This window comes from Bufo gargarizans, unplaced genomic scaffold, assembly GCF_014858855.1.
Source record: "Bufo gargarizans isolate SCDJY-AF-19 unplaced genomic scaffold, ASM1485885v1 original_scaffold_902_pilon, whole genome shotgun sequence".
Classification (NCBI taxonomy): domain Eukaryota; kingdom Metazoa; phylum Chordata; class Amphibia; order Anura; family Bufonidae; genus Bufo; species Bufo gargarizans.
In genome coordinates, this window is record NW_025334749.1 from 273,963 (window position 1) to 295,768 (window position 21,806).

Here is a 21,806-nt window from a genome sequence, read left to right on the forward strand (position 1 = left end):
GCAAATAATGCAGATGCGGACCAAAACCATTGTGTGCTTGAGCCCTAATGCAAAGTTTGTTGAAAGCTCTCTCATCCTTTAATTGGGGTAAGATTGTGACAGTTCTTGCAACTTTTTAAAAGTCACAGTTGATAACTCTGGCTATTGGCTAGACAGGTTAACCATGCCCTATTTTCAAAACATTTTTCTGGGTTGTCAGGTTACCAGTCATTTCGACAGAAATACTTACAAACCGTACTGTGCTATATTGCCCGTCAAATATAATGGACTTTCTAATGAAATGTGAACAGACCCAAGGCTGCCCACAAAACTAAACTTTGTATGTGCTACTTCTTTGTTTATTTCATAGATGGCTTCCTAGACATAGACTAATACAGTGTAACAAACCTACACGGAAATTCTGAATAGTTTTACAGCCTCTGAATGGAAACAAGAGCTGACTGCAAGCAGAGATTTTGGAAATGGTGATAAATTCCAAAGCTAATTAAAATAAAAAGTTGTAGAGCCTTTCAAAATACAATGATTGGTACCAGGCACTGTACTGTGCATTTATGGCACTAGAAGACTCTTTATTTTTCAAGATTTTTAAACAGTGTTTCCTGTACAGCTTTCACTTTCAATGTATCTGCAGACTATAGTATCCTCAGTGAAAACATCAGAGAGCTTCTCTGATGGCTCAAGCTGTAGCCCTTATCTATGAGCTCCTGACAACTCATAAATACTCATATAAGCTCAATTCTTATTAAACTGAGGAATGTACAGCAGCTCTTTGACAGATTCATTGTGAAGCGGAAAGCAACATTCTGCAGATATGCAAAAAATGAAAAAGGACAGCTACACTCCAGAAGTAAAAACCAGCTTTGGAGAAGGTGTCCATGCCCAATCCTTGTTTTGCCCTAACTTTAATGGACAGTCGTTTTGCCCCCATACACAGTTCGTTGATCAATGAGATCTAATAGGTTACTTGCGATATTCCCATAAGAAGTTGAATCTAGTAGAAAGTTTTGATAAGGTTGGGTCTTTGATGCCCATTATTGTCTTGGAGCCTGGGCCCACCGGAGGATCCTCTGGTACACTGTTTGACCAGTGTACCAGAGGATCATTTAATACCATTAAATCACCTCAGCAAACTCAGTTGAGCCAACAAGTCCAAACTCTTCTGCTCCCCAGCTGCCAAAAATGATGGTTCTTCGAGGACGCCATGTACCTAAAACATGTCATAGTATCAATACAGGACCACTATTACTATTAAGAAGTCAATAGTCGTTGAGCTACACTTGAAAAAACCTACCACTTTTTAGCTTGGTGCCCAAAATTCTGGCTATCTCCAGCATCACTGCAGTTCCACTACTTGGATCGATGGCACCATGTACCCAGCTATCCCTGTGGTTGCCATACATAATGTACCTGTCTGGATACAGAGAAGTTGCATTCATAGCAGAAGTTGTTATCACCAATCTAACATATCCACATTATGATGACCTCACCCGGCTCTACGGCTCCTCTGATAAGCCCCATCACGTTTGCTGAAGATCGTATTGTTCGCTTGTTGTAAACATTAACTTGAACTTCACTGAAACAGAAGTTCAAGGTGATGAAATGATTATATTGATGTTATGTAACATGTTTTTTTGCCTCAAAGAAAAGGGTCTCCCATCTTATAGCATGATGGTTTATCGCTATGCCTCGAAAATCCCTTTCTGAATGAATCAGAAGTGGGCATGTCAGTCCACCATTCTACTCACTTCTGTGGGACAGGCATAGACTGTGCACCTTCGGTCTCATAGAAATCAATAAAGTGGTGGACCATTGAGCACTACAGATCCATTCAGTCAGGAAATTTTGGGACTCTAGTTTTTGGGATCAATTGGGTCCAAGGGGTCGGACCCCCAGTGATCTAGCATTTATCACCTACCCATTGCATAGGTAATAAATACTGTTTACGGGATAACTCTTTTTCCCATTTCTGTCTCGTCACACACCAGGGAGAATGCTTACTTGTGCCAATGCTGCTGTGATCACAGGACTTAGACATACATATAGCTTCCAAATTAGGTTACCACATGTAAGTTATTTTAGCTAGAAGTTTCTCAATATCTCTTAATAGTGAGGAAGTAAAGTGATGCAGTAAGTCTTCTCTACACTGCCCAATATAGAAATGAATGGAACATGCAGCCTGCAAATTAGTAAAGCTAATAAACAGTATGGAGCACCCATTTCTTAACAGTAGGATTAGAAACCTGAATTTACAAACTAAAATGCAGATCCTAAAAGAGGTTTTTAAGTTAACTGAAGTTAAACTTTAATTGACGTTAAACTTTAATTGTTTAGCCTTAAAGCCAATATGGTGACAAGCTATTACCACAGTTGGTGACAAGCTAATACCACAGTAAGCTGCTGGGAAACATAGTAATACTTTGTATACAGGGCCCATTCTAATGAATGTGTGAACACGGTCATGCAAAGTCAGAAGCCAACCGCAACTAATAGAGGGGCATCCAATATGGGTGACTCCCCTCTATGATGTCCATTCACTTTAAAAGCAATATGGACAGAGGTTTTCCAGGTGGGACAACCCATTTAAAGGCCAAGTTATATAAAGACAATTGCAGATATTAGAGGTTTGTGATGTGACAGCCCTTTAGTTCCTTCATAGTGTTGCACAGTTAATTATTCAAAGTTTGTATGTTTTAGTTATTTGTTTACAGAACAGGAAATCATACAATTTTCTAATATACATGTATTTAAAATTCTGAATACATATAAATAAGGCAGTTGACCACTATATGTACAGTAGAATGGTAGAGCCCATGGATCAATCCTGTGTAATGTATCCATGGTCTATGTGAAACATGGCATCATGTGACACTCTTCTCCTAACATTCGGTAAGCAACAGTATTACATGACACATGTAACATAACTAACTATGAATAATGGTGGAATAATTTGTATTGTGGCCATTACAATAAAGTACATCGCTGTGTCTATTGACATGGCTGCCTGTCTCTAGGAGAGTTGTAAAATGGCTGCCTATCTCTAGGTGAGTTATAAATGGCTGCATGTCTCTAGGTGAGTTGTAAAATGGCTGCCTGTCTCTAGGTGAGTTGTAAAATGGCTGCATGTCTCTAGGTGACTTGTAAAGTGGCTGCATGTCTCTAGGTGAGTTATAAAATGGCTGCATGTCTCTAGGTGAGTTGTAAAATGGCTGCATGTCTCTAGGTGACTTGTAAAGTGGCTGCATGTCTCTAGGTGACTTGTAAAATGGCTGCATGTCTCTAGGTGACTTGTAAAATGGCTGCATGTCTCTAGGTGACTTGTAAAATGGCTGCATGTCTCTAGGTGACTTGTAAAATGGCTGCATGTCTCTAGGTGACTTGTAAAATGGCTGCATGTCTCTAGGTGACTTGTAAAATGGCTGCATGTCTCTAGGTGACTTGTAAAATGGCTGCATGTCTCTAGGTGACTTGTAAAATGGCTGCATGTCTCTAGGTGAGTTGTAAAGTGGCTGCATGTCTCTAGGTGACTTGTAAAATGGCTGCCTGTCTCTAGGAGAGTTGTAAAATGGCTGCCTGTCTCTAGGAGAGTTGTAAAATGGCTGCCTGTCTCTAGGTGAGTTATAAAATGGCTGCATGTCTCTAGGTGAGTTGTAAAATGGCTGCATGTCTCTAGGTGAGTTGTAAAGTGGCTGCATGTCTCTAGGTGAGTTGTAAAGTGGCTGCATGTCTCTAGGTGACTTGTAAACTGGCTGCATGTCTCTAGGTGACTTGTAAAATGGCTGCATGTCTCTAGGTGACTTGTAAAATGGCTGCATGTCTCTAGGTGACTTGTAAAATGGCTGCATGTCTCTAGGTGACTTGTAAAATGGCTGCATGTCTCTAGGTGACTTGTAAAATGGCTGCATGTCTCTAGGTGACTTGTAAAATGGCTGCATGTCTCTAGGTGACTTGTAAAATGGCTGCATGTCTCTAGGTGACTTGTAAAATGGCTGCATGTCTCTAGGTGACTTGTAAAATGGCTGCATGTCTCTAGGTGACTTGTAAAATGGCTGCATGTCTCTAGGTGACTTGTAAAATGGCTGCATGTCTCTAGGTGACTTGTAAAATGACTGCATGTCTCTAGGTGACTTGTAAAATGACTGCATGTCTCTAGGTAATGTCATGTTAATAAAGTTAAGTGTAAAAAGCAAACACATACACACAATCAGGAGACACAGGGAGAAAACTGTTTGTACACAGACATGGACAGACATGATGGAAGCTGTAGGCAGTAATACTGTATATACTGTATATGTTTTGCACCTCAATACACTACTGTTCACCTGTTGGATGCCTGGATAGTTAACTGAATACTGGAGGTCACATGAGAGGTGTGAAGGTCACATGACTAATGCCATGTTTAGTCCAGCTCTCCAATGGCTGTGTCACACAGGACTAAAATGGGCCATACCATTTATTTTTTTCTTTAAAGAAAGGATACTGCACAGATATAATAATGGTCTGTGAGCAAATTTTAAATAAATATATATTAGAAAATTGTTTGACGTCCTATTCTCTAAACATTAAAACTGGAATACCCCTTTAAAGGGCATCTGTCAGCAGACTTGTACCCATGACACTGGCTGACCTGTTGCATGTGCGCTTGGCAGATGAAGACATCTGTGTTGGTCCCATGTTCATATGTGCCCGCATTGCTGAGAAAAATGATGTTTTAATATATGCAAATGAGCCTCTAGGAGCAACGGGGGCGTTGCCATTACACCTAGAGGCTCCCCTTTCTCTGCAACTGCCGCATCCTCTCCAATTTGATTGACAGGGCCAGGCAGTGTAAACTACATCATACCTGGCCATATCAATCAAAGTGGAGAGGATGCAGCAGTTGCAGAGAAAGGGGAGCCTCTAGGAGTAACGGTGACGCCCCCGTTGCTCCTAGAGGCTCATTTGCATATAGTAAAACATCATTTTTCTTAGCAATGCGGGGACATATGAACATGGGACCAACACAGATGCCTTCAGCTGCCAACAGGTCCGCCAGTTTCGTACGTACAAATCTGCTGACAGATGCCCTTTAAGGATAAAGGGTCAAGTGTTTGAATGACTTGGATCACTATTATTACAATGTGCAATACCTGTTATTGAATTCACCTGTTCGGAAGCCAGGTCCTACTTTGTAGGGACATCCGAGAGCTCCTTGCCAGTTGTCCGGTGCATCTGGTCCACCCAGTTCACTAAGGAAAGTATAATAAAAACAGAATGATAATGAGTGGTCACAGTACTGAAGCATACTAAGGGCTCATGTACACAAACGTGCGCCGGACAGACCCGTATTTTTGCCCGCAAACAGGGGTTCCATAATATATGGGCCCCATTCACCTGAATGGGTCCACAATCCGGAAGGAGCGGTGCGGAACAGAGGCACGGAACCCAACGGAAGCATTACAAACTGCTTCTGGGGGGTTCCTTTTCATGCCTTCACACCGCAAAAAAAATAGAACAGATCACGGAACACGTAACAGCCGGCACATGTTCGTGTGCATGAGCCCTTCTATAAAAGCCAATGGAGGCTCCCAGGACTCAGCAACGGTGGATGACTATTTCAGGGAAATATCGCAGGTTCATAGAATGGACTGCTCTTACCCAAGAGACTACTACCCACTAAACCCCCCCCCCCCCCCTAGGGGCACTGGATAACCCAATCCTTGTTGCCCTACTAGAGGTATAGCTTTAAAGAAAACCTGTCACCGCTTTTGATATGCCTGTTTTAATAGCTTCATGCATTCCCCACATACTAACAACTCTGGAGCATCTATTCCTATGACTCTATGTTGTGCCATTCTGTCACGGTCTCTCTTGTGACAGGGGTCAGAAGATCTAAGAGACTGGCTGCACGTGATGTGATCTGACAGCCTCTCTGGTTTCACTTGTTTCTGTGTTGTTGCTGGGTATGACCACACCTCTGGTCTCAGGTGTAGCTTAAGTGGTCATTCCAACTCCTCTATTTAGTCTGGCCTAACCCATCATGCTATGCGGTTGATAGCTAATTTCTGGTTGTGAAGAGCTGGTGTCTGGTTCTCCTCTGAGTTCCTGCTCGTCTGCGTACCTTGAAGTTAAGTGTCTTTTCCCTATTTCTTGTTCGTTGCATTCCCCTACCTTTAGCTGACACTATTTCCAGAGCCCTTTAGGGTCATATAGGGCCCTAGGTTACAGCGTATGAACATTCCTACCATCAAGGTCTGTTCATACTTATAGTAGTCAGGGCTCGGTTTAGGGATACACTAGGTGGCCACCTTTTTCCCTTTTCCCTGCTTTCCAGGCCTAGTACCTTTTCCCTTCCCTCTTGTGGTCGGTGTGGAGTGATCTACCCACACCGCGCCGTGACACATTCCTTTACTATTTCTACCAGAAGTTATAATTGAATTGCTATTAGCCTTCAGTAAGGTTACAGAGGGGAGGTAACCAGTTGGGGGGGGGGGGTGTACCTGCACAGACTGAAAATGGCAGCACTGATTGGATAGAGTATATAAATAGAGTATAAGTAAGGGAACAGAGGGGGGTGTACCTGCACAGACTCACTCTATCCAATCAGTGCTGCCATTTTCAGTCTGTGCAGGTACACCCCCCCCCCCCCACAACTGGTTACCTCCCCTCTGTTTCCTTACTGAAGGTTAATAGCAATTCAATTATACCTTCTAGTAGAAATAATAAAGGAATGGCACAACATAGAGACATAAGAATAGATGCTCCAGAATTGTTATTACATGGGGAATGCATGAAGCTATTAAAACAGGCATGCCAGGAGTGGTGACAGGTCCTCTTTAAGTACCTAAGCCCCAGTGCAAATTTAGTTAATTTAGACAGTCCCTTATGCTTGATATTTGGAGAACAAGATGGATCATTTTCATTTCCAAATGGAGAAAGAAAAGCTCAACATTAGCTCCATATTAATTCTGTAAAGCTTACTAGAAGTAATACCACATTTCAAACCATGAGATGGCCCAGTTTGGAAGATTGGTGGCGAAGCTAAAGAATATCTCAACAATGAGTTGTATCTATAAAATATGTTATGCAGGGTTTATTATTGTATATACATCTGATTGGCTATTTTTCCACATATCTAACTATGAGGTATCATAGGTTATCATATTACCATATCAAGGTCCGAGCATCTCCAAAACCAATTGGTTGTGCCGGTATATGGGAAATGCCTTTTATCTCAGACTCGGGAATTCGGTAAGTAAATTCTAAAATAGACATACGATAAAGTGAGTAATAAGAAGTGAAGCACTGTGGGTAAGGTGCTTTTACACGGTACAGACAATTAAAATTGGCCACTTTATGAATAAGACAATGACTCTATTAAATGGGTTTTCAAGTTTTTTGTACTGATGTACTGATGGCCTATCCTCTTACATCCCGCACCCATGCCGGTCAGATGTTCTGCAGTAGCTCCAGCTCCATTGAAGTGAATGGCTGGAGCTGCAGTTCCATGTTGACTTCTGAAGCTACTGCAGAACAGCTGATTGACAGAGGCGTGGAGAGTCAGACCCCACGGGTAAAATATTCATGGTCTATACCAAGGATAGGCCATCATTGCAAATGGACCAGAAACCCCTTTAAGAATGAAACCAACACATTACCTTTAGCTGGATAGTAGGGAGTCAGCTGGTCTCCAAAATTCTCCTTGAATGAACCCCGTTCTACGCCAGATGGGGGCATATACCAGGAGTTGGGGTAGGTTTCAACAGGATTGCTCTTTCCGTCATTTATATCTTTGGGATCAGTGTATATCACTACTCCAATAACTCCAAATTTGGCAGCATTTATTGCCTGAAAGTCCATAAAAAGATCATTTAAGCTTTGTTGCATGTATATATCTTCAGCCCAAGCCTTACCAGGTCAAGAGAGCTCAGTGCACATCCCCTGTGGTAAGGATGATGTTGTGCCTGTGGGGAAAAGGACCCGTGTGCAAATTTAAACCACGAAAGAAGAAGTCTGCAACCAAAATTGTACTCTTAAAGGGGGCGTTGTCCAGCTTCAGCACCAATTTTAGCTAGACCAAGGACAGCGCCGATGCTCATTCCAGTGCTGAGGGTACAGTCCAGCTCCTTATGATCCCAGGCATGTAAACTAGGATACTAGGGGACATGTTGAGACTAAGGCCAGTGATTGGCTGCAGTGGCATATGTGACCCCATCCAAAAGTTTACACACCGGGGGTAGGCTTCAGGTACAGCGTTGTCCAGGCTCTAGCTAAAGGGGAGAGAGGGAGAGACTGCAGGAATAATTGCCAATGCTGCTGTAATCACAGGACTTTATTAGCTAAGTTTCCTCTACAGACACACTGAGAGCTTGCTGTTCACTGCTGTGGTACTTACATATTTTAACTCCACCTCTCCCAGTCCTTTACTGTTTATCTCTTTCCCCACAGAAGAAGTTGCATGTGACGATCACGTACACTACACACAGGTGGAAGGATAGTGACCACTGCGCTCCACCCTCACCCCTGGCCCTGCCTACTTGCCTCGCAAGTCCTAATGACAGATGACAACTAGACGGCAGTCCCTAACTTAGGATACGTGCTGGGAAGACAGACAAGACAAATAACAGAATGTGAACGGACCGGGTCAGAACCAAGAGAACTACACAGTACAAAGGGTTAAATAAAGAATGGTCAGGAGAAGTCGGGGTCAAATGCCAGGAGAGTAGAGAAGTACCAGAGGAGTCCGCAAAGAGTAGTCAGCTGGGAGCCGAGGTCACAATACCAGGACGGATGCGCAGTACAGGAGGAGCAGGCAAAGGATCGTCAGGGAACAGGATCAGGTGAGTAATCAGTAGTCCAACAAATAGCCAGGAACCTAGAATTAACAGGCAACCTGTGGCCAGCAGGCTGTCTGTATTTATAGGGGGCCTGAGGGTCATGTGACGTGGCCAGCGTCACATGACCGACAGACAGACAAGTCAAGCACCGAGTGATCAGCTCGGTGCTCAAGGCAGACCTAGGATCAGGGAGCCTCTCAGCTAGCAAAGCCGCCCTGGGAACGAGGCGAAACACAGATCCTCGCTCCCGAAGCTAAGCAGCAGGTCTGCGGCTGATGGGAGACCGAGTGCACCTTTGGCGCCCCGTGACATTGCATGTGCGCTTGGCAGCTAAAGGCATCTGTGTTGGTCCCATGTTCATATGTATCCCTAATTGACAGGGCAAGGCGTTATGACGTTTTTACTGCCTGGCCCTGTCAATCAAAGTGGGGAATGTGCGGCAGTTGCATAAAGAGGTAAGCCTCTAGGTGTAACAGCAACGCCCCTGTTACACCTAAAGGCTCATTTGCATATATTAAAACATAATTTTTCTCAGTAATGTGGGCACATACATACAGTCAGGTCCATACATATTGGGACATCAACACAATTCTAACATTGTTGGCTCTATACATCACCACAATGGATTTGAAATGAAACGAACAAGATGTGCTTTACCTGCAGACTGTCGGCTTTAATTTGAGGGTATTTACATCCAAATCAGGTGAACGGTGCAGGAATTACAGCAGTTTGCATATGTGCCTCCCACTTGTTAAGGGACCAAAAGTAATGGGACAGAATAATAATCATAAATCAAACTTTCACTTTTTAATACTTGGTTGCAAATCCTTTGAAGTCAATTACAGCCTGAAGTCTGGAACGCATAGACATCACCAGACGCTGGGTTTCATCCCTGGTGATGCTCTGCCAGGCCTCTACTGCAACTGTCTTCAGTTCCTGCTTGTTCTTGGGGCATTTTCCCTTCAGATTTGTCTTCAGCAAGTGAAATGCATGCTCAATCGGATTCAGGTGGAGGTGGATTAACATTCCACTTCTTTCCCTTAAAAAACTCTTTGGTTGCTTTTGCAGTATGCTTTGGGTCATTGTCCATCTGCACTGTGAAGAGCTGACCAATGAGTTCTGAAGCATCTGGCTGAATATGAGCAGATAATATTGCCCGAAACACTTCAGAATTCATCCTGCTGCTTTTGTCAGCAGTCACATCATCAATAAATACAAGAGAAGCAGTTCCATTGGCAGCCATACATGCCCACGCCATGACACTACCACCACCATGCTTCACTGATGAGGTGGTATGCTTAGGATCATGAGCAGTTCCTTTCCTTCTCCATACTCTTCTCTTCCCATCACTCTGGTACAAGTTGATCTTGGTCTCATCTGTCCATAGTATGTTGTTCCAGAACTGTGAAGGCTTTTTTAGATGTCATTTGCCAAACTCTAATCTGGCCTTCCTGTTTTTTAGGCTCACCAATTGTTTTACATCTTATGGTGAACCCTCTGGATTCACTCTGGTGAAGTCTTCTCTTGATTGTTGACTTTGACACACATACACCTACCTCCTAGAGAGTGTTCTTGATCTGGCCAACTGTTGTGAAGGGTGTTTTCTTCACCAGGGAAAGAATTCTTCGGTCATCCACCCCAGTTGTTTTCCGTGGTCTTCCGGGTCTTTTAGTGTTGCTGAGCTCACCGATGAGTTCCTTCTTTTTAAGGATGTTCCAAACAGTCGTTTTGGCCACAACTAATGTTTTTTCTATCTCTCTGATGAGTTTGTTGTGTTTTTTCAGCCTAATGATGGCTTGCTTCACTGATAGTGACATCTCTTTGGATCTTATCTTGAGAGTTGACAGCGACAGATTACAAATGCAAATAGCACACTTGAAATAAACTCTGGACCTTTTATCTGCTCATTGTAATTGGGATAATGAGGGAATAACACACACCTGTCCATGGAACAGCCGAGAAGCCTATTGTCCCATTACTTTTGGTCCCTTAACAAGTGGGAGGCAAATGTGCAAACTGTTTTAATTCCTACACTGTTCACCTGATTTGGATGTAAATACCCTCAAATTAAAGCTGACAGTCTGCAGGTAAAGCACATCTTGTTCGTTTAATTACAAATCCATAGTGGTGGTGTATAGAGCCAAACATGTTAGAATTGTGTTGATGTCCCAATATTTATGGACCTGACTGTATGAACATGGGACCAACACAGATGTCTTCAGCTGCTGGGCGCACATGTAACAGGTCAGCCGGTGTCATAGGTGCAAAACTGCTGACAGATGCCCTTAAATATTAATGGAGAATGCAGACCGCGAGTTAATGAAATAGTATAGATGACGTATCTTTTAATTCTAGATTAGAAACTAGTGTAAATAATGTTTATACCCTGAGGTTGTTAGGTGGATCACTGATCACATATGATATCTGTGCCTCACACTCTGCACAGTAATTTCTTTATGACATATCACTTAGAAAATATATAAATACATTGAAATCTAGCTCACCTTATTTACTCTGCCTATTCCTCCATAGCGTACAATTGCAATGGTGCCGTTCAGATTTATAATATTAGCCAGGTACTGAAAATCACTTATCTTGCCTTCATTGGCGTATACAAGTTGTCCCTGAAGAATAAAGTCAAAGACAAAGTTTAGAGAAGATTAGCCATGAGCCTTGTAATGAGAACTGCAGGCAAGGAAAATTCATGGAAAAACAGAAGCATTGACCATGTTGAAGATGCCTTCAATCAGGGCTGATTATGTTTGCTCAAAATCAATAGTAACCCAAGGGTTTTATGTGCATGGAAGAAAATAACTCTGACACACGCACTGGGGTCACAGCAAATTCTCATTTATTACAGGAAGTACAGCAGTTTAAAAAGACATCAGAGGGGCATTCCCCTGAGGCATGTGGCATTGTTTTACTAACTCTAGTATGCAAACATCTAAGTCCAAGCGCCATATTGTAATGGCTTCACTCTAACAGCAGTACAGCATACGTCATACAGTATATGACACATCATGGAGGAGGGTCCTCTTGGAACTTAAGGTACTTTCACACTAGCGTTATTCTTTTCTGGCATACAGTTCCGTCCTCGGGGCTCAATACCGGAAAATAACTGATCCGTTTTATCCCCATGCATTGTGAATGGAGAGCAATCCGTTCAGGATGCATCAGGATGTCTTCAGTTCAGTCTTTTTGGCTTTCCAGGATGGAGATAATACCGTAGCATGCTGCGTTTTTTTTTCCATCCAAAATTCCGGAACGCAAAACGGATCAGTTTTTGCGGTCTGCGCATGCTCAGACCGCCAAAAATGTGAAAAAAATATAAGTTCCGAATCCGTTTTTCCGGATGACACCGGAGAGACGGATCCAGCATTTCAATGCATTTGTCAGACGGACCAGGATCCTGATCCGTCTGATAAATGCCATCAGTTTGCATACGTTTTGACATATCCGGCAGGCAGTTCCAGCGACGGAACTGCCTGCCGGAATCCTCTGCCGCAAGTGTGAAAATACCCTTGAGCAGGGCTTTTTTTCTGGCAGAACGCACCGGAACGGCGTTCCGCCACCTTTTGACATCGCAGCCTGCCATGCTCCAGCATGTATCAGCGGCGAGGGACTGGGAGGAGGAGCTGGGGGCCGGTGCGTTCACTGTGCTCCAGCTCTGCCGCTCCAGTACAGTTATAAAATGTGTAATTCAATGAATAATGATTCATGCTGCCCCCTCTGTAGTATAACATTCAATATATCCTACTCACAGGGCTACTGTTATCGTAATGCAGGCCGGCCGGGCAGACGAGCGGCAGCGTCACTGACTGACGTCACGTGCCTGCCCGGCCTACTTTATGAATGAAGCAGGCGGCGCAGGCACGTGACGTCAGTCAGTGACGCTCCCGCTCGTCTGCCTGGCCGGCCTGCATTACGATATAACAGTAGCCCTGTGAGTGCAATATATGGAATGTTATACTACAGAGGGGGCAGCATGAATCATTATTCATTGAATTACACATTTTATAACTGTACTGGAGCGGCAATGGGGGGTCTGTGGATGACACTGTTAAGGGTTGGGGGGGTCTGTGGATGGCACTGTTAAGGGTTGGGGGGTCTGTGGATGGCACGGTTATGGGGTGGGGGTGTCTGTGGATGGCACTGTTATGGGGTGGGGGAGTCTGTGGATGGCACTGTTATGGGGTGGGGGAGTCTGTGGATGGCACTGTTATGGGGTGGGGGAGTCTGTGGATGGCACTGTTATGGGGTGGGGGAGTCTGTGGATGGCACTGTTATGGGGTGGGGAGTCTGTGGATGGCACTGTTATGGGGTGGGGGAGTCTGTGGATGGCACTGTTATGGGGTGGGGGGGTCTGTGGATGGCACTGTTATGGGGTGGGGGGGTCTGTGGATGGCACTGTTATGGGGTGGGGGGGGTCTGTGGATGGCACTGTTATGGGGTGGGGGGGGTCTGTGGATGGCACTGTTATGGGGTGGGGGGGTCTGTGGATGGAACTGTTATGGGGTGGGGGGGTCTGTGGATGGCACTGTTATGGGGTGGGGGGGTCTGTGGATGGCACTGTTATAGGATGGGGGATCTGTGGATGCCATCCACAGATCCCCCATAACAGTGCCATCCACAGATCCTCCACCCCATAACAGTGCCATCCCCAGATCCCCCATTAACAGTGCCATCCCCAAATCCCCCATTAACAGTGCCATCCCCATCTGGGGGGTTTCTTTGCTGGGCTGGACTTTTATAGCCCCCCCAAATTTTACTTGCATCCCTGTTCTCTAAAGGGGCGGTTTTAGGGGGCGGTCCTAGGGCTGGGTAGGGGCGTGGCCAGGGGAGGGGGGGTGAGTTCCACCACCTTTTCTCTGAGAAAAAAAAGCCCTGCCCTTAAGTGAATAAGGCGTTAGCTGAGAGCTGGAGGATATGGGGGCCATCTTACTTAATCGAGAATTATATCCACATCTCTATCACCATATACAAATCATACCCCGTTACTTTCACTAGTTACATTAAGATTACCTAAAAATGTAAAGTTTATATCCACCTTGCTACTATTTGCCATTACTCTAATACAAATAAAAAAAAGAGAAAAAAAGACGCAACTTTGCAAAAAAATTCTATTCTGTGCATTCAGCTCCCATGGACAGCTGTGCATCACTATGGTTACAGACTACAAATAAAGCCTGTCTGTAGTCTGATCCTTCAGTCATGTGCCTCTTTTTATGTCTGCAGGATAGCAAGAAGCCCAATAGCTAAATTTAAATGCTAAGCATACCTTAACTGTACCATTGGGTGCAAAGGCAAGAAATGGCTGCAGAATGTTTGGGTCTTTCTGGTCTTCGTGGAGTTCGGACTCTGTTTTTTGTGATACGAACTTGACGTTACCTTCTGTGTTCACTGTACAAACAAACAAAAAAGATTATATTTTACGCACTTATATAGCGCTAAAATATTCAACAGCACTTCACAGACATTAGCATTGAGCTGTCCCCAACGGGGCTCATAATCTAAGGTTCCTATCAGTAGGTCTTTGGAAGAAACCCACGCAAACATGGGGAGAACAAACAAAACTCCATGCAGATGATGTCCTTGGTCAGATTCGAACCCAGGACCCCCAAGCTGCAAGGCAACAGTGTTAACCACCGTGCTGCCTTTTAACTGACACATAGGATGTATTGTTCCTTAGGGAACCTCTGTGCAAATTACCAAGAGCGCCACTGGAAGAAAATGGGGCCTAGTGAAAAAAGGTAAGACGCAGAAGGCCAGGTAGGGGGATAGATCGGCAATTAATGGCAACCACCTGTCCCATGCCGTGTCGTTGATGCCGTGTTTAACGTATCACAAGGGAGGTGGATTTCTGTACTTTTGCCAACCATGATCGTCATCTCGGCAATAGTGATTCACATGTTTAAGGGATAGCCGAGAGTATTTCATTGCATTATAATATAAAAATACAACAAAACATTTAAAAGTGACCATGTAAACAGTGAAGTCTAATAAAATAACAATCTAAAAAATTTAGACGAAAAAGAGAAAAAAATTAAATAATTTTCAGTAACTAAAATCATTAAAACCTATAAAATAGACTTAACACGTTTTTCCCAGATCGCTCAAAAAAGGCTTCAAAAGTCATGGTGTACCTACGATGATATGAAAATGAGTTCATAAAAAAATCATTATTTGCCGATAGCCTTGTTACCATTGCATGCTGTATGTCTATCCCACAGAGTACAGCGGGGACTGTACATGCGCATTGTCTGCTGCTAAACCGATTGAGATGCTGTGGCATGACCTCAAGAAAGCGATTCACACCAGACATCCCAAGAATATTGCTGAACTGAAACAGTTCTGTAAAGAGGAATGGTCAAGAATTACCCCTGACCGTTGTACACGTCTGATCTGCAACTACAGGAAACGTTTGGTTGAATTTATTGCTGCCAAAGGAGGTTCAACCAGTTATTATATCCAAGGGTTCACATACTTTTTCCACCTGCACTGTGAATGTTTACATGGTGTGTTCAATAAAAACATGGTAACATTTAATTATTTGTGTGTTATTAGGTTAAGCAGACTGTGATTGTCTATTGTTGTGACTTAGATGAAGATCAGATCACATTTTATGACCAATTTGTGCAGAAATCCATATCATTCCAAAGGGTTCACATACTTTTTCTTGCAACTGTATATATCTTTTAGGCTACATTCACACGACCATATGTTTTTTGCTGTCAGCAAAACACTGATCTGCAAGAAATACAGATGATGTACTTTTAGCATCTGCATTGCATCCGTTTTTTTTTTTTTTTGCAAATCTATTGTAACAATGCCTATCCTTGTAAGCAAAACGGACAAGAATAGGATATGCTCTATATTTTTTGCGGGGCTACGGTACGGACATACAGATGCAAACAGCACATGGTGTGCTGTCCGCATTTTTTGTGGACCCATTAAAATGAATGGGTCCTCATCCAATCCGCAAAAAAAACGGAACGGACACGGAAACAAAATACGTTCGTGTGCATGTAGCCTTATATTTATTTTTCTTTTATACTATGACCTTTACACTTACTTTTCACTTCTGAGGCATTGCCCTCTGCTTGTACTTCTTTTATTGTTTTAATTGTTTTTAATGATTTATGTGCAATAAATTACAGTTTTATTGTCCATCCCCCCAGAAGACCATGTTTTGTTAGTTTTTTTTTTTTTTACTTTTCTGCTAAACTGACCCTTCTACAGCACATCAACAATAACGACTCATATAATGGGGAGTTAACAACAGCTTCTTTTGTAGCGCCCTAGAGCAGGGAATACTTTGACATTTGGACATTTTTAGACATTTGCCTATTTCCCCTATGCAAAGTTAAAACTTCTTACTTTATTTCTCCTAAAAGGGTTAACTTGCACTGTTTAATACTGTGTAGCTGCATTTTATATGTATATATATATATATATATATATATATACAGTCATGTGAAAAAATTAGGACACCCTTTGAAAGCATGTGGTTTTTTGTAACATTTTTAATAAAAGGTTATTTCATCTCCGTTTCAACAATACAGAGAGATTAAAGTAATCCGACTAACCAAAGAAAACTGAAGAAAAGTCTTTTCAAGATCTTCTGTAAATGTCATTCTACAAAAATGCCTATTCTAACTGAGGAAAAAGATAGGACACCCTTGCCCCTAATAGCGAGTGTTACCTCCTTTGGCTGAAATAACTGCAGTGAGACGGTTCTTGTAGCCATCTACCAGTCTTCGACATCGGTCTGAGGAAATTTTACCCCACTCCTCAATGCAGAACTTTTTCAGCTGTGAGATGTTTGAGGGGTTTCTTGCACGTACAGCCCTTTTCAAGTCACCCCACAGCATCTCAATGGGATTCAAATCTGGACTTTGACTTGGCCATTCCAGGACTCTCCATTTCTTCTTTTTCAGCCAATCTTTGGTTGATTTACTAGTATGTTTTGGGTCATTGTCATGTTGCATGGTCCAGTTCCGCTTCAGCTTTAATTTTCTAACTGATGGTCTCACATGTTCTTCAAGCACCTTCTGATACACAGTAGAATTCATCGTGGATTCTATGATGGTGAGCTGACCAGGTCCTGCTGCAGCAAAGCAGCCCCAAACCATGACACTTCCACCTCCATGCTTCACAGTTGGTATGAGGTTCTTTTCTTGGAATGCTGTGTTTGGTTTACGCCAAACATGTCCTCTGCTGTTGTGTCCAAATAATTCAATTTTGGACTCATCTGTCCAAAGAACATTATTCCAGAAGTCCTGGTCTTTGTCAACTTTATCTCTGGCAAATGTCAGTCTGGCCTCGATGTTTCTCTTGGAAAGCAAAGGTTTCCTCCTTGCACACCTCCCATGCAAGTTAAACTTGTACAGTCTCTTTCTGATTGTAGAGGCATGTACTTCTACATCAACAGTAGCCAGAGCCTGCTGTAGTTCTCGAGATGACACTTTAGGGTTTTTGGAGACCTCTTTTAGCATCTTGCGGTCTGCTCTTGGGGTGAACTTGCTGGGGCGACCAGTCCTGGGCATGTTGGCAGTTGTTTTGAAAGCCCTCCACTTGTAGACTATCTTCCGGACAGTGGAATGGCTGATTTCAAATCTTTTGAGATCTTTTTAAATCCCTTCCCAGACTCATAGGCTGCTACAATCTTTTTTCTGAAGTCCTCTGACAGCTCTTTTGCTCTCACCATGGTGCTCACTCTCACTTCAACAGTCAGGAGCACACCAAACTAAATGTCTGAGGTTAAATAGGGCAAGCCTCATTCAACATGCAGAGTAACGATCTACTAATTATGTGCACCTGGTGTGATATACCTGTGTGAGATCTGAGCCAATTTAAGAGGGAATACATGTGAGGGTGTCCTATCTTTTTCCTCAGTTAGAATAGGCATTTTTGTAGAATGACATTTACAGAAGATCTTGAAAATACTTTTCTTCAGTTTTCTTTGTTTAGTTGGATTACTTTAATCTCTCTGTATTGTTGAAACGGAGATGAAATAACCTTTTATTAAAAATGTTACAAAAAACCACATGCTTTCAAAGGGTGTCCTAATTTTTTAACATGACTGTATATATATATATATATATATTGTGTTATATATCCCGTTCATTATCACTGTATTTACATGGCTCTGTGGAAAGGGTTAATGAATACTGAGAGACTGTTAGGGCTTTGAATGAGAAGCTGGTAATTTTCCACTGCTGCCATAGGGTTTAAAGAAGACCATGTTTTGGAGGGAAAAACCCAGACTTGTTTACCACCAAAAATCAGACAGCCTGACCTTTTAAATGTTTGGTTTTAGCTATGTTGTTATGTCTGAAAACTTGTTTGTATCTGGAAAATCTGCTGTGTCATTGCCATTGAGTATCATTGAATCTCTAATGTAAGTCTTTACCAGACGGGAGCTGAAACATTGTATCTGTTTGTGCTGAGTTTCTCCATTCCACCCCTCCCATTAGAAGGTTCTAGTCTAGTAAAAACTGTATATAAGGAAAGCAGTCAGAGCCCCTAGTGTGCTGCAGTTAGGGAACAGTGCTTGGAAGAGGAGACTCTGCCATACCAGTGAGTGACCAGAAGAAGACGCTGCCACAGACCCTGGACCACCAGCCTTGGACCAGGGTACCAGCCTTCTGAAGAGAAAGAGGGACAGCTAGCTCAGGCCTTTTCTCAGCATCAAACCCTTCTTCTGCCAGGGATGGGACTGGAGAAGCTAGCCCAATGCCTCACCTGTATTGTTTTGTACCTGAATTCCTCCAGTAAAGAAGCATCCTGGTTTACTGCAGATCCTGACTGTCTGGACTTATTTCCCATTGGGATGCATCACGCCTTACCACCCCTTCCAGAGAGCAGCAACATGTGGTGACACCTCAACGGTGTCCAGGGACCCAGCGTAGCGTTGGGGCCACCCCAAACCCGGCCACTGCACTTTACTATGTAATGAGCATACAGGATATCGCTGAACCGGGATCAAGACAGGAAACAGAGCCATGGTGTTGTCATGCCGGACGGGATAACAGACAAAGATAAACCCGCAAACCAGGCTCTAGGCGAGAAGCAGGGGAAAGGATCACCTCCTAGCAAATCCCTGACTTCTCTCCCTGCTCTGCTCAGCCCACATTCAGACCTAGATGGTAGGAATGAAGTGTCCTCGTGCCTGGGCTAAAACACCCTAGATTCCCTGAGATGGTGAAAAGGGGAATAGGAGCAGCCTGCTCGCACAGAACCTGGATGTGAGAGATGACACAAACACAACAAAGAAAGCAAACAACAAAAAACTGAAACCACACTTATCTCTGCAGAGCTGGAACAGACAATCTTCCTTCCTTGCTTGCTTCCAAGGCCAGAATGATTTCTATCACCCGCTCAGAGCACTTGGATGGAGTGCTATTTAAACTAATGACCCCACCCAGTACACCTGATGGGAGGCGGATCCAGCACGGCTCCAAAACAAACTACTAAACACGTGCTGCTATTCTGGCCGACCTCCGCACATAGTCAGAGCAGGGCATGACAGGTATGTACTGAAATAGAATAAAAAATACACACAAAAGAGAAAAACTAAACACAAAATCATCCCATTCAAGTGAGAAAGCCTGTCATTACCCTGCACCACCACAACTCTGTAGGCGGCGTGCAGGTAAACACCAAAGAGGCTGTACCACTCACGCAAGCAATGCGACCAACCAAGAATCAGATTCCAACCGATCTGCTATCGATGATTGATCTAAAGGATAGGCCATCAATATTCTGAAGCTGGAATACCCTTTAAGGGCTTAATATCTATGGCCACCATACAGTTCTTTCTTCTTATGTGGCATAGGATAGGTAATCAATATTAGATTGGTGGGGGTCTGACTCCTGGTACTCCCGTAGCTTAGCTGACTGAAGTAGCCACAGCATCACATCCCCTTTTGTTTACAGGGCACAGCCAGGGGTGCACCACCAATGAGGTCAGGTGAGTCGATGGCCTCAGGCTGCACCAGGTAGGTGCAAGAGGGGGGCAGCGGAAGGGCCATAGGCAAAGAGCACTTTCATTGTGGCAAAGGGGTTAGGTTAAGAAATTGGCATTGGGGGGGCGTTGTTTCAGTTTTCGCCTCAGGCAGCAGAAAGGCTAGGTGCACCCCTGGGCACAGCTCTGTAGTTTTGGCAGCGGCTGTGTCCGGTGTTGCTCCAGTTCCTTTCACCTGGGTGGGACTGACCTGCAGTGAGCTGTAATACCAGGTACCTTTTGTCACATATGGATGGCCTAGTTTAAGGATGGGCTATCAATAATGTAGTGCCAAAAAGTCATTTATGGTTATTGGTTGTTATATACAAAACAAATGTTGTTAGCACTTACAAACTTTGACACTGTTTGGATTCTTCTCATCTGGAAATGACAGGAAGACATTATACCGTTCCTCCTTGGCTTCATCTAGACCAGTCTTTGAGTCACTCCAGCGAGACAGCATCAGACGAACCAGCTCTTCGTCTGCCTCACTCGTGGCCGGATGAGGCTTCTTGGCCAGGATACTACAGAAAAAAAGATAATCGTGATGTATGTTTTTAAAATAAGCCACACTAACCAAATTGTACTAACTTGTGTATAGATTAGTAAGCGCTCCAGTAATGCTTGTGTGGTGCTTGGGTCTAGGGGAGGCGTCTCATAACACAGTAAAAGAAAAGAACGGCACTGCTGAATTGCAGGGTTTCCTGGTTTACAGCTACATTTTAGTATACATGTGACGCATTTCGGCTCTAGTCTGAGCGTTCCTCAAACGTGTGAACCCCATAGTGCAAACAATTGTGGGACACAAGCATTTCAAAAGGGTAATTCCTAAAAACATAAGAGAAATTTCTAAATCCTGCCAAAGACATAAATGTTGTCGCAAGCAATGTCTCTCAACCGCACCATTATCATTTAGGTCAACCATACAGAAGAGTTACTTCTCTGGAAAGAGCAGAATAAGCAGCTGACTGACATTATTACAGATACTCCATATGTACAAGAATATAACTACTATAATACTGCTCCTATGTACAAGAATATAACTACTATAATACTGCCTCCTATATACAAGAATATAACTACTATAATACTGTTCCTATGTACAAGAATATAACTACTATAATACTGCCTCCTATATACAAGAATATAACTACTATAATACTGTTCCTATGTACAAGAATATAACTACTATAATACTGCCTCCTATATACAAGAATACAACTACTATAATACTGCCTCCTATGTACAAGAATATAACTACTATAATACTGCCTCCTATGTACAAGAACATAACTACTATAATACTGCCTCCTATATACAAGAATATAACTACTATAATACTGCCTGCTATATACAAGAATACAACTACTATAATACTGCCTCCTATGTACAAGAATATAACTACTATAATACTGCTCCTATGTACAAGACTATAACTACTATAATACTGCCTCCTATGTACAAGAATATAACTACTATTATACTGCCTCCTATGTACAGGAATATAACTACTATAATACTGCCTCCTATGTACAAGAATATAACTACTATAATACTGCCTCCTATGTACAAGAAATAACTACTATAATACTGCCTCCTATGTACAAGATAACTACTATTATACTGCCTCCTATGTACAAGAATATAACCACTATAATACTGCTCCTATGTACAAGAATATAACTACTATAATACTGCCTCCTATGCACAAGAATATAACTACTATAATACTGCCTCCTATGTACAAGAATATAACTACTATAATACTGCCTCCTAGCTGTGAGGACGTGTGGCAGTGGCTCTCCTGAGGCTTTGAATGTCTGGAGAAAGCCCAGGGTGGGGCCACTCTCAGTGGGGATGCTCCCCAAGCAAGGCCCAGGCTTCAAGACCTATTCTGTGAAATAATTCCCAGACTTCTCACACCATGGATAAACATCCAAAAGTTTCTTTGGAAGGAAGGAATGTTCAGAGTGTTGCCAGTCCCAGTG

The 21,806-nt window shown here is 43.1% G+C and overlaps 1 protein-coding gene across 1 annotated transcript in view; it reads right to left on the reverse strand.

Moving 5' to 3' along the window:
- The window catches only part of LOC122924214 (aminopeptidase NAALADL1-like), a gene marked incomplete at its 5' end in the record, with an annotated part of 54,152 nt that extends 33,810 nt beyond the window's left edge, over positions 1-20,342 (reverse strand). Inside the window, 9 exons of the mRNA XM_044275133.1 lie at positions 1,122-1,207; positions 1,292-1,411; positions 1,488-1,573; positions 5,127-5,225; positions 7,145-7,238; positions 7,635-7,824; positions 11,318-11,437; positions 14,092-14,213; positions 20,170-20,342. Coding sequence (XP_044131068.1) covers positions 1,122-1,207; positions 1,292-1,411; positions 1,488-1,573; positions 5,127-5,225; positions 7,145-7,238; positions 7,635-7,824; positions 11,318-11,437; positions 14,092-14,213; positions 20,170-20,342 — 1,090 coding nt within the window. The remainder of the gene's footprint in view (positions 1-1,121; positions 1,208-1,291; positions 1,412-1,487; positions 1,574-5,126; positions 5,226-7,144; positions 7,239-7,634; positions 7,825-11,317; positions 11,438-14,091; positions 14,214-20,169) is intronic.
- Between the last annotated feature and the right edge of the window lie 1,464 nt (positions 20,343-21,806).